Source organism: Salmo salar, chromosome 10 (genome assembly GCF_965601325.2).
Source record: "Salmo salar chromosome 10, fSalSal1, whole genome shotgun sequence".
NCBI classification, from domain to species: domain Eukaryota; kingdom Metazoa; phylum Chordata; class Actinopteri; order Salmoniformes; family Salmonidae; genus Salmo; species Salmo salar.
The window spans coordinates 74144543-74157930 of NC_138300.1; the positions used below are offsets into that span (position 1 = coordinate 74144543).

Sequence of the window (13388 nt, forward strand, 5' to 3'; positions counted from 1 at the left end):
TGTTTGGCAGCATGAGTGAAGGAGGCTTTGTTGCGAAATAGAAAGCCGATTCTAGATATAATTTTGGATTGGAGATACTTAATGTGAGTATGGAAGAAGAGTTTACAGTCTAACCAGACACCTAGGTATGTGCAGTTGTCCACATATTCTAAGTCAGAACCGTCCAGAGTAGTGATGCTAGTCGGGCGGGCAGCGATCGGTTGAAGGGCATACATTTAGTTTTACTAGCATTTAAGAGCAGTTGGAGGCCACGAAAGGAGAGTTGTATGGCATTGAAGCACGTTTGGAGGTTTGTTAACAGTGTCAGAAGGGCCAGAAGTATACAGAATGGTGTCGTCTGCGTAGAGGTGGATCAGAGACTCAACAGCAGCAAGAGCGACATCATTGATATATACAGAGAAAAGAGTCGGCCCGAGAATTGAACCCTGTGGCACCCCCAGAGACTGCCAGAGGTCTGGACAACAGGCCTTCTGATTTGACACACTGAACTCTGTCTGAGAAGTAGTTTGTGAACCAAGCGAGGCAGTCGTTTGAGAAACTAAGGCTATTGAGTCTGCCGATAAGAATGCGGTGATTGACAGAGTCGAAAGCCTTGGCTAGGTCGATGAATACGGCTGCACAGTGCGGTCTTATCGATGGCGGTTATGATATAATTTAGGACCTTGAGCGTGGCTGAGGTGCACCCATGACCAGCTTGGAAACCAGATTGCATAGCAGAGAATTCGAAATTGTCAGTGATTTGTTTGTTAACTTGGATTTCAGCCAGGTGGAAAGCATGGCCAGCTGTAGAAAAATGCTTATTGAAATTCTCAATTATCATGGATTTATCAGTGGTGACAGTGTTTCCTAGCCTCAGTGCAGTGGGCAGCTGGGAAGAGGTGCTCTTATTCTCCATGGACTGGTGTCGCAAAAGTTTTTGGAATTAGTGCTACAGGATGCAGATTTGTTGGGAAAAGCTAGCCTTTGCTTTCCTAAATGACTGTGTATATTGGATCCTCCAGGCATCCTCTACTGACGCGATGAGGTCAATATCCTTCCAGGATACCCGGGCCAGGTGAATTAGAAAAGGCCTGCTCGCTGAAGTATTTTAGGGTGCGTTTGACAGTGATGAGGAGTGGTCGTTTGACCGCAGACCCATTACGGACGCAGGCAATGAGGCAGTGATCGCTGAGATCCTGGTTGAAGACAGCGGAGGTGTATTCGGAGGGCAGGTTGGTCTGGATGATATCTATGAGGGTGCCCGTATTTACAGATTTGGGGTTGTACCTGGTAGGTTCCTTGATAATTTGCGTAAGATTGAGGGCATCTAGCTTAGATTGTAGAACGGCCGGGGTGTTAAGCATATCCCAGTTTAGGTCACCTAACAGTACGAACTCTGAAGATCGATGGGGGGCAATCAATTCACATATGGTGTCCAGGGCACAGCTGGGGGCTGTAACAGTGAGATTTATTTCTGGAGAAAGGTGGATTTTTTAAAGTAGAAGCTCGAACTGTTTAGGCACAGACCTGGATAGTAAGACAGAACTCCACAGGCTAACTCCGCCCCCTTTGGCAGAATAACAATGCATTTAGCCATTTCAGGTTAAAAATAACCCCTGCAGAAAAGATATAGAAAATACAAATTCCCCTCAAAACAAAAATCTGCTTTTTAGGAATATGTTTTATTTCCTATTTCAATCATGATGTTAGAAAAAGATCAAAGACAAAGCCATATACACTGCTGTCCATTCTGGGGCGATGGTTCAAGGGACGTTGCTCAGAAGTCTAAAAACTAACTGGGAAGTTCTCACATTTTTTCCTGCAACTCTTCATCTTATCCCTTAGTGATTATTTCATGATTACAATAACCTTGAAGTTATAATTCTGTTAGGGATTTGGACTTTTTTTTTTTTACCACAGTGATTATTCACAAAAGGATTTACGAAATTTGAACAGTTCCGATCAGGTAATCTCCGACATATCCTCCAGGCACTTTTATAAAAACACACACATTCCATGATGGCTACGATTTTAAGTTGATGGCTGGGTCGCATTCATTGGGGTACACAGAAGCAAAATGTTTAACAGAAAGCGAAAACTAGCATTTCTAAATGGACAACTTCAGCTAGTACCTCCCTGTTTCAGTCCATTTTCTTCCATTTGGTGCCTATTGAATACCTTGGTCTAAAGTCCCTGAGATGCCAGTCCCTTGGCTCAGTCATCAGGTTCAGTAACACACTGCTCCACGATGTCCCGCAGGTTAGGGTTCTCCATAGCAGCTGCTACTCTCTCCTTGTCGTTGATCTGTTTGTTAACTGGAGGGAAATGGATAAAATCACAATAAGTTTCCTTCTATTGTCAAACTGCATAAATGGGACCAAATGGGTTTGAACCTGGATTGTCTGAGAGCCACAAGTAATGTTATTCCCACTGAGCTAAAGCCTGAAGGTCTGTAAAATATTACCAATAGGGGTTAATGGTTCACAGAATTACTGGTTTCATAAGACAAATCCTAGTTGGGCTTTTCGTGTGTAAATACAAAATCTATCCAATGTCTGACATTTCTCTTTTATTCAAAATACATTGTCTGGAGATATGGAGGTGTTGTAAGTAAAAACACTTACTATCTTCCTCGGTAGAATGGGTTCCCTCAGAAATGAAAATGTCCAACTGTTGAACAAGAACAGATACATTTCCACTTTAAACAATAAATAATCAATTAATTTGCATGAAGTTGGGAAAACTAAAATGTCTGTGTGTTCCCACAGACAGGTCTAATCAGGGAGAAGGGTTGGAGGTTAGCGCACCAGAGATACAACCAGAGCCAGAAAACAACCACACCGCATTTTCATAGGAGCACCTTTGTTCCAGAGGCAGCACCAAGGCAGCACAAAAGGGGAGAAGATTTTAAGACACTGTTTTCCATTTAAATGATTGTCTTATTTCCAAGGGTAGTCTCTGAAGCCAAAGGGCTATGCATCAAAGGTATGGAAAATAGGACTTTTCTTAACGATAAATCACTGGATGAAAGGTCGTGTTCTTACAAACAGACTAACATTTTGTGCATCAACATTGATTTAGGGTTTAGTTGTATGATAACACTTTTCCTCTGATGGGTGTAATCCCCTCGCTGCTTACCTTGTGTTTAAACGGCAAGCATCTTTGCAGTTTAACTTGTAAGCACAGGCCTGAAACACACGTTACAGAATAATTTACATTGATGTCTGAAGTAGGCAATTTCTGTGTTTCCCCTAAGATTTTTTTAAGCAGCGGTGGCAGAGTTAGGGGGGGGGGATATACATCAATATTATATTTCTTTGCACCAGCTGCTGAACACATATAGGGGAAACAGATTTTTTTAAATGCATCCATAGAACAGAGTTAATTGACCCTGTGGGAAGATGGCCATGTTACAAAGAGAGTGAAAAGTAGGGGTTTCGCATGAGACTGCCATTTAACATTAGTCCCCTTCAGAGAATGATTAGGAACATTCACTGAGTGTTAAAAACATTAGGAACACCTTCCTAATATTGAGTTTCACACCCTTTTTCCCTCAGAACAGCCTCAATTCGCCGGGGCATGGACTCTACAAGGTGTTGAAAGTGGTCCATAGGGATGCTGGCCCACGTTGACGCCAATGCTTCCCACAGTTGCGTCACGTTGGCTGGATGACCATTCTTGACACACATGGGAAACTGTTGTGAAAAACCCAGCAGTGTTGCAGTTCTTGACACACAAATCAGTCCACCTGGCACATACTACCATACCCCGCTCAAAGGCACTTAAATATTTTGTGTTGCCAATTCACCCTCTGAACGGCACACATATACAAGCCATGTCTCAATTACCTCCAGGCTTGCAATTCCTTATTTTACCCATCTCCTCCCCTTCATCTACACTGATTGAAGTGGATTTAACAAGTGACATCAATAACAAATCATAGCTTTCACCTAGAATCACCTGGTCAGTCTGTCATGGAATGAGCAGGTGCTCCTAATGTTTCGTACACTCAGTATGTCTAGACAAAGTAGCTCTAAGTAGATCAATGCTACATTAAGTCGGACCACCTAAGTCAAGTTACTTGACAAACTTGTGGAAGTAGAAACTGGAACTAGTGGAAGTATAAAATGCGAAGTCTGCTGCATTTCAGTCATGCCAGTCTGAGTGCACTAATATGCCGGAATATGGTTGGAGAGGTGCCTGCTTGTGCTCCAGTTATCCTTCAATAGCCACCGATGCCAATCTTGCTTCAAAGACAACATTGCCCATTGAAAGCATGGCACTTTATCATGTGCCTATTTATTAAAATGATAGGAAAAGGGGCCTCATGGACTCTTACATTCTCTGCCCGTCCTGCCAACTTTGAGGTAGACAAGAATGTAGTAGAGATAGTTGTAGCTCTATAAGAATGGTAGCCTGAGTGTGTCACTCATTATGTTTGGCTTGACAGCAACGGAGATGTAAACAGCAGAAACAGATCTGCGACGAAGCTATGAGAATGCCACTGTAGTGTTGTCACATAAAACATTGTATCAGTATGGATGCAGGAGGCTAAATATCTATTTCTGTTCATGTCAGTTATGAACAGTTGTTTCTTATCAGTTGAAACAGAGACACACCGATTAGTGTTGCCAGAGAGCAGTGTGGGACAGTTGGGGAGAACTTGATAATTATGAGATACTCGTCCTCTCCAAGCTCTTGGACTTCAACACATTCTTCTGACACGACATCCAATTCCTCCAACGTGTTAGGTTTCTCTGGGTCTCGAATAGTGCGAATGACATCTGGGGAAAGAAATTGGGGTTGGGGTGGTGAACAAGCACGTCACTTAGAAATGTTAACTATTTCAGCTGGTTATACTGACAACTAGTTAGGTATCAGTTGAAATTAGCAGTTGTCTGAATGTGTCATTATCAAAGAGAAAATAAGAAATTGTAAAACAAATCTCAGATCTTTAGTGCGGTCTTGCCAACTCCGTTGGTCACTTCAGCGTGACAACGACCAGACTTGTCAATACACAAACTGTTCTGGGACCAGGCTAGATAAATAGTGTTATATCTAACTAATGCGTTAGCTAGGAAGTTTGAAAGCCATAACTTGCCTAGTTAAATAAAGGTTCAATCAAATAAATAAATACTAGCACGCAGCCTACAAAACCTGTCTATAGCGTTAGCTAACTAACACTCTAACTAGCTGTATCAAGATGCAAATAAACCAATTTACCGTATACTTCTAATGCTTTCTCTTCCATCTTTTGGGTCCTTGGTGCATTCGTGTTGTCTGGCAATCCGGTGAACTGCAATACTTTGTGACTCAATGTAACTAAGTGAGACAAGGCTAGACACTATTTCAATTTTTCAAATACTCGAGCTTTTTGAGAGACTTTGACATCCGTGTTTTCACGCTCCCTTAAACCAGACAGTATGTTCACAGTTTAATAAAACATACTAGCATATGGATTGGCTCATCAACGCGGTTTTTATAAGAAGACTTAAGCTTTGACATCTGCGTAGGTTGTGACAAACGAAAAGTCGTCACTAGTTAACACAGTAACAAAGTTATAAACCCCGCCCATTTAAAAAAAAATGCAATCTTAATTTTAAACATAACGCTAACCTTCACCACAATGCTTAACCATGCACAACCCTAACCTTAAATGAATCCCCAAAAAGTACATGTTTGTTTTCATACAGTTTTACGATCGCAAAAAGTTCTTTGTGGCTGTGTTATCTAGTGGGAAGCAAAACGAAAGCCTGTGCTGGCTGTTTACTTCCTCCTTCAGATTCAGGCGAAAGCAAACGCTGCGAGATCTGTGCAAGTTCGGTTTTCTGCTCCGCATGCATAATCATTTAGGAATTATTATTTGGTGTATTCATTCATTTATTAATGTTTTCAATAATTTGCCTTTAAACGGCTATTTTTTGGGGGTGTAAAATATCAAGGTTTCAACAGTGATGCTATCCTTGCTTCTGCTTTTCTTTGAAGTTTTATGAAAGACTACACCTACGTATTGTGTATTGGAACAAAAACAAAACATATTCCATTGCAGACATACAAAAAAACAAATTAAACAACCATCACACTACTTCAGTCACAGTTCAAAGCACACCCCCACACAGGCTCAGGCGGCTGTGAGCAAGGAGCATTCATCGACAGGATTCCTTGTAATGCCTCTTCAGAAAAATACTTGAGCGCTATCCTTGCTTGATTATTACTGTCTTTTATATATATATATTTTTTTCCGTTCTCCTATTGGGCAATAGTTAATCAGCTGATACAGAGAACGCATGTCATGTGATTTGTGTCAGGATGTAGGTAAGAATGTTTACGTGAAGGAGGAACACACATACACGAAAAAGAAAAAGATAATGTCCAAATGGTATTTTAATTGTTCTCTCATTTGACGACAAGTCGACAGCTGAGTATATACAACTGCAAATAGCTAAATTATATATGAGATCGTATCAGTTGTAAGGCATCTGCATCAAATTCGACATGATTATGATAAATATGTTGCACAGATCTGAAACTCGAGATAACTGTGCATTAGAAGTCGCTCTCATCCCGGAGAGCAACCTCTGTGTAAATGTTGTGGACACAGCAAAAGCCAAAATGGCCCAAGGCTGCTCCTTGCTCTGCTGCTTGAGTTGTGCTGGGGGGCTGACAGTCGGCGACATTTCAGAGAGCAAGGCACCGGGGAGGACGGTGGATGGCACATATACAGAGTGAGTAAAGTGAGCAACAACAAAAAAGTAAACTGCCATATGCATTTGTTTCCACATTGATGGTGGGATTGGTTCACACATCTCGTGTCTCTGTTTGTGTGTGTGTGTGTGTGTGTGTGTTGTGTGTGTGTGTGTGTGTGCGTGCGTGCGTGCGGGCGTGCTATATCTTCAAAAGGTTCTCTAATTGAATGAATTTCTCGTTGTCTGTAGCTTTGCCTGGGAGGAGGTGACAGTTTACAATGGAGCCCGTGGCAGCCCTAGACTTCTGGCTGTGAGCTCTGAGTTTGAGCTGACACTGTATGAACTGGAAGCAGAGGGCCCTACCTCTGGCCCTCTTGTCTCTGCCTCTGAGTTCACAGCAGATAAGCTACTGCAGCTGGTCAAGGAGAAAGCCCTGAGTAAGGGACACCAATGTCTTTATCATTATCAGTTTAATTCAGATTGAAAGTAGTGGATAATATTTGTCTTAGAGACCACATTAGGGTACACAGAATTAGCAGTTGTGCCTGAAGTTATACTCATTGTTATTTTCGTAGCTTTGAGTGTTATTTTACATGCATTACAACTTTAATCTGTCCATATGAATTCGTAACCTATACTAAACTGCACTGCTTGCATTTTGATTCTGCAGGTGTGACTGAGGTGGTGTCCTTGAGGCTGCTGTCCTTTGTGGATGCCAGAAGCTTTCTCCTGCTCAACTCCAGTGTTGTGGTGCAGCTGCAGTGGCAGCAGGGGGCTGAACCGGAGACCCTGTCCTGCTGCAGCATCGTTCTGCCCCCAAAAGCCCCCCTGGACACATGCACTGACTACCAGCTCTGCAGAGGCATACTCTTTGTGTTGACCACAGCTGGAGTCATATGTATCCTTAGCAATTTCATGTGTAGTAGTTAGCCCTGAGACACAGGGCTGTGCAGACTTCTATGGTGTCTAGCTATAACTGCCATAGGAGTCTACAGGCATCTATCTTACTCTGATCCTGATTGTCATTCAGTTTACTGCTCTATCTTTAACACAGTGCTCCAGATGTGTTTGACAGTGCTGAGGGGAGGAAGCTGGCCAGTGTAGACCTGCCCTCGTACCACACTGCTGGGCTGGGGGAAGACGAGCCGGCCCCCTACCTGGACTCCTTCTGTCTCCTCCAGGTGTCTCCTGACCTGGGTACTGCTGTTGCTGCCACTCAGTCTAACACTGCCTTTGCTGTCGACCTCAACCACTACTTCAGGTATTTCAGCAGTAAACAGGGAAGAACTATCACTGAAACTCGCCAAGATGGTTTACTTGTGATTCAATCTGTTCAGTCCACCTGGATGTCTCACAATTGGTCTTTTCTTGATCCCTTGCTTCCTTTTTCTTCGCCTCTTTCCCAAAAGCATTCAAGGAGAACATCCTTGGTTCCTCCCTTGGTACCTTTTCCTTCAATGCGATTTTAGAAGGAGGCGAGGAGAGAGGAGTCGAGCCATCAAGGAAAGGCAAATTGAGAAGGGTTTCCGATGAGCCCCTTCTTCCTCTGATTGACAGAAGTTGTTGTGGCTTTTTCCTGTCGTCCTGGTAGGATGTACCCAGAGCATCTGATGTGTCGGGTGGTCCCCAGTCGCCCTCCCCTCAGGCCCCAGGGTCCCTGTGACGAGGACAGCCTCTCCATCTCCACCTACAGCCACACTGTGCTGGGCACCTCCTTCAGCACTGACCGGTAAGAGGAAGAGCATAGAATAGAACAGAATAGAATACTCTGTTGTCAGTGTTGTACATTGCATTTTAGTTAAAGGGGAGTGTATTGCATACCATTTTTTGTTTTTATCTTTAATCCCCTGAAAGTTAAATGGGGTAAATAATTATTTGTTTTCCTCTCTCCCCCTTCCCGTTATCTCCAGGTCCTGGGAAGCTCGGCTGACTTCTCTGTACAACAAGGCCAAGGCTACCCCTCCCTCTTCTCCTCAGACTCCGGGGGCTCCTTGGTTTAAGGATTTCCCCCACATCGAGTGTGGGCGGGCAGCTATCGCTGCCAAGCTCTCCCAGAGCAGAGTCCCATCAGGGGGAGCCACCATGCAGTTCTCTGTGCCCGACACAACTGCCCCAGTGCTGCTCTCTGTCTCTGAATTCTCCACTGTGTTGACCTTTGTCTCCCCTGGCAACAGCGAGACAACTGTGGCCTTCTGGGATCTGCAGTCCCAGAGTGTTACCTACCACCGGCCCACCTTGCCCACCGTGCCTATCCAGCGTACCGCAGAGGAGCAGCTCAGCCTGCTTCTGAAGAGTGAGTCTGCTACTGAACACATATGAGAGGTGTTTAGTGTTTCTGAGTGGTCCGGTATGAGCCATGACTCAAATCTGCTTGAAAATCAGAGACAAGGTTTGAATATTGCTGTCCATCAATGATTCCCAACCAAATTTACTGAGCTAGATCAATTTTGACAAACAAAAAGGTAACTTTTCAGTCTGTCGATCAGTATAACGTACTATGTGCCAGGGTTCGACATTAACGCTTGTCCGCTTGCCAGGACAAGTATAAAACCATGGTCAGACAAGAAGAAAATAGATTAAAGTTGTTCGAATGGACAAGTTAAAAAAAATCACACAAACACGCAGTGTGTTGCACATTGCCCTCCCAATCTCTGCAGAGCGCATCGGACTATAATATTGTAGGCCTGCATTGACAGGGACGAGCGGAGATTCAATCATGCAGTCAGAAGTATATGTTTTGTGATCAAAGCGAGCCTAGTCGAGTGTACACATTTGTTGATATTCATTGCTAGTTAGGGAGCCCATTTATAGCAAATTTTTTGTCTGAATTGAAATCCTGGAAAATTCATGTTGTGTGCATCACCTGCATGTGGCATTGGGTTGCTGCCAAAGGAGCAATAGAGACATTTGCTCAGAAGATAAAATAATGACATACAACAAACTAGCAAGATTACCAGCCAAACTACACTATGTTTTGAATTGGCTGTCTCGCTAGTTAACTATTTAGCTATTAGCATGTATTATTGTCATGTCTGATGTCTTAAAATAACTCCACAGGCACTGGTGTATAATGGCAAATGACAGACATGCAGTTGATACGGGTGCACAGTTGATGAAACCAAAGCTGCATACTCTCAAGCCCTCAAAATTCTCTAGGATTCTCCTCAATTCAATACTGGCCATATAATTCTGACAAAGTTACAAAAATATTCCTAGAATAGCCTAATTGACAATGCTGTCAAGATCTCCCGTGAACACTGAATATTTTAATCTTACAAATAGATAAACATCATACAGTAGCCTTTCAGTGCAGTATTTTACATTGTGGGGTTAAGTGGCTTGCTCAAGGCAACAACGGCAGGAAATACTGTATAATACATGGGATCAGAGACCAGCAGTCGTCCGTTGCCAATACCAGTGATAATAATGAATGTTATTTTGTGAAGTGGTTCCTTGCATAATACAACACCATTTTCAGTCACGGTTTTGGCCCATGGTGTTAGGGAATTTTTTGTCTGGGTGGGTACAAGTGACTTGAGCTTTTGGACAAGTAAAACATCAGTGCTACTTGTCTGAAGGACAAGTGGCTAAAAAAGTTAATGTCAGGCCCTGTATGGGGAGTCATCGACCAATCCTATTCACCTGAAGCAAACTGAAATCACTCCCATTTCCTAAATTTCACGCAATTTGCAACTCTTCAAGCACACGAAGGCCATGAGATTTGTCTCCGGCTTAGGTGTCTGTTAGTGGGGAGAGAGTACTCGTCCTCCTAGATGTTGCGAGTTTTGGGTCTTGGTAACGCTTTTTGTGTTTGCTAAAAGCTAACTACTTTCTGCTCTGCTTGTGTAGCCAGTGCTTCCTTGCTTGAGTTAAATGGCCAGTGGGTAAGACAAAGTTTAAAAAGGCTTAACAGCCGAGTTTGAACCTCCAACCGTGTCTTAGGGCATGTGGTTTTACAATGAAAATTAAAGATACTCACGTGTACTGTCCTGTTTCCTGGGGTGGAAACACCCTTAGGAGGCCTTGGCTAGGACCAGTTTGTGTGACCACTGTCTTTGGCTGGGTTCAACTTCCATTGGGAGTCGGGCTGACTTTGTGAGGAATATTGGTGGTCGGAGTTGATATGGGTGTCATCTTAGCTGAGTTAGGCTCATTCCGGTTTCTCTGACAGTGTTCAGGGTCCGTGTTCCAGGGATGATGATAACTCAGCAAAAAAATAAACGTCCTCTCACTGTCAACTGCGTTTATTTTCAGCAAACTTAACATGTGTAAATATCTCCTCCTCACGGACTGCACCAGATTTGTCAGTTATTGCTGTGAGATGTTACCCCACTCTTCCACCAAGGCACCTGCAAGTTCCCGGACATTTCTGGGGGGAATGGCCCTAGCCCTCAGCTCTTCGCTGGCCATGGCAGAACACTGACATTCCTGTCTTGCAGGAAATCACGCACAGAACAAGCAGTATGGCTGGTGGCAGTGTCATGCTGGAGGGTCATTTCAGGATGAGCCTGCAGGAAGGGTACCACATGAGGGAGGAGGATGTCTTCCCTGGAACGCACAGCGTTGAGTTTGCCTGCAATGACAACAATCTCAGTCTGATGATGCTGTGACACACCTCCCCAGACCATGACGGACCCTCCACCTCCAAATCGATCTCGCTCCAGAGTACAGGCCTCGGTGTAACACTCATTCCTTCGATTATAAACACGAATCCGACCATCACCCCTAGTGAGACAAAACCACAACTTGTCAGTGAAGAGCGCTTTTTGCCAGTCCTGTCTGGTCCAGTGACGGTGGGTTTGTGCCCATAGGCGACGTTGTTGCCTGTGATGACTGGTGAGGACCTGCCTTACAACAGGCCTTCAAGCCCTCAGTCCATAATCTCTCAGCCTATTGCGGACAGTCTGAGCACTGATGGAGGGATTGTGTGTTCCTGGTGTAACTCGGGCAGTTGTTGTTGCCATCCTGTACCTGTCCCGCAGGTGGGATGTTCGGATGTACCGATCCTGTGCAGGTGTTGTTATACGTGTTCTGCCATTGCGAGGACGACCAGCTGCCCGTCCTGTCTCCCTGTAGCGCTGTCTTAGGTTGCTCACAGTACGGACATTGCAATTTAATGCCCTGGCCACATCTGCAGTCCTCATGCCTCCTTGCAGCATTCCTAAGGCACGTTCACGCAGATGAGCAGGGTCCCTGGGCATCTTTCTTTTGATGTTTTTCAGAGTCAGTAGAAAGGCCTCTTTAGTGTCTTAAGTGTTCATAACTGTGACCTTAATTGCCTACTGTCTGTAAGCTGTTAGTGTCTTAACGACCGTTCCACAGGTGCATGTTCATTAATTGTTTATGGTTCATTGAACGAGCATGGGAAACAGTGTTTAAACCCTTTACAATGAAGATCTGTGAAGTTATTTGGATTTTTACGAATTATCTTTGAAAGACAGAGTCCTGAAAAAGGGATGTTTTTTTTTGCTGAGTTTACTATCCCTGATTGGCTCTGGATAGTTTTCAGAGTATTAATTGGATGACGTCAGTCCGGGGCAGCTTGAAGCCCTGGCTTTGGATTTGGCGGGGGAGAGTGAACCATTGGTGGTGAATGCGCCTTTGATGGCATTTTTCTCCCCTGCAGCAGAGTTCCTCCAGATTTGGGGGAAGGTATTTCCTGTCCCTGCAGTGGTGAAGTGTTACTTAACCCAGTTTAAAGATTTTGCTGATTAGTGGCGAGTTACTTAACTACAGAGTATAACAAGGGGGCTAGTCCTAGCTCAGAGGTTCCTTGGGCCGAGAATCAGAACGCGCAGTTCCTTCCCCACGTTCAGATACACGGTTTTCAAGAGTGGTGGATATGAAAACAAGAATGACAACCATGGTTCCTGGAGATCATCCACCTGTTGGCCGTGGACCCGTAGGTTGAGGGAGTTGACATTTTGATGTTCTTGCAAAGGGGAGCCTTTCTTTTTCCACATTGAAGTTTTATATGGCAGCCATTTCGGGGTGTGTCATGTACGGATGGACGGCTCGACCCCAGAGTCTCATCCCCTGGTGGTGCGGTTCCTGAAAGGCGTACATTGGCTCGGACCAGGGTCTAAGCCTATAGCACCGACCCGGGACCTGGCGTTGGTCCTGGACGCTCTGTGTGAGCCTCTGTTTGAACCATTGGAGTCTGTGGACCTGAAGTTCCTTTCCTAGAAGTTTGCGCTGCTCATGGTGTCGGCAAAACACGTTGAGCATCTCCACGCCCTTCCTGTTTGGAGTTTGCACCTGGCAACTCCAAAGTAAAACTACATCCTAATCCAGTTGCTCTCAAGGTTATGCCTATGAGGGGGGTTGCTGGCTTTTGAGCATTTCCTTTCTCACTCCCACCGTTTGTTTCCAGTGAACAACGAAGGTTGCATGGCCTGTATCCTATATGGATAGAAACAAGGATATCCATGTTGTGACCAGCTTTTTTGTCTGTTTCGCTAATCCAGCTCAGGATAGGGTGCTTTCTAAGCAGCGTCTTTCTCGTTGGATTGTGGAGGCTATCTCCCTGGTGTGTGACTGAAAACTAGGCGTGTGGCGGCTTCTTGGGCATTGTTCACGGGCATTAAGATTGGTGATATCTGTGCTGCAGCAAGTTGGGGTTCCCCCACATACATTTGTGAAATTGTATTGATTGAATGTAACTGCTCCCGGTGTGGCTCATAGTGTTCTTATGGCTGGTTCCAGGAGTGGATGTCCGGCAGT

At 44.4% G+C, this 13388-nt stretch overlaps 2 protein-coding genes across 4 annotated transcripts in view; one reads left to right on the forward strand and one right to left on the reverse strand.

Annotated features, from left to right (window-relative positions):
• Positions 1-1642: 1642 nt before the first annotated feature.
• Positions 1643-5515, reverse strand: ciao2a (cytosolic iron-sulfur assembly component 2A). Its single transcript, XM_014123973.3, has 5 exons — positions 5203-5515; positions 4599-4763; positions 3118-3167; positions 2604-2649; positions 1643-2294 (listed from the first exon to the last, which is right to left on the reverse strand). Exons 1-5 carry the CDS (start codon positions 5228-5230, stop codon positions 2194-2196), a joined length of 390 nt encoding a protein of 129 aa, XP_013979448.1. The 5' UTR covers positions 5231-5515; the 3' UTR covers positions 1643-2193.
• Positions 5516-6259: 744 nt separating this feature from the next.
• Positions 6260-13388, forward strand: part of spg11 (SPG11 vesicle trafficking associated, spatacsin) — an 89859-nt gene continuing 82730 nt past the window's right edge. For all 3 annotated transcript variants that reach the window (XM_014123970.3, XM_014123972.3, XM_014123971.3), the window contains exons 1-6: positions 6260-6704; positions 6915-7102; positions 7336-7563; positions 7728-7926; positions 8257-8394; positions 8576-8958. In XM_014123970.3, the coding sequence (XP_013979445.3) occupies positions 6475-6704; positions 6915-7102; positions 7336-7563; positions 7728-7926; positions 8257-8394; positions 8576-8958 (1366 nt within the window). In that variant the 5' untranslated portion in view covers positions 6260-6474. The remainder of the gene's footprint in view (positions 6705-6914; positions 7103-7335; positions 7564-7727; positions 7927-8256; positions 8395-8575; positions 8959-13388) is intronic.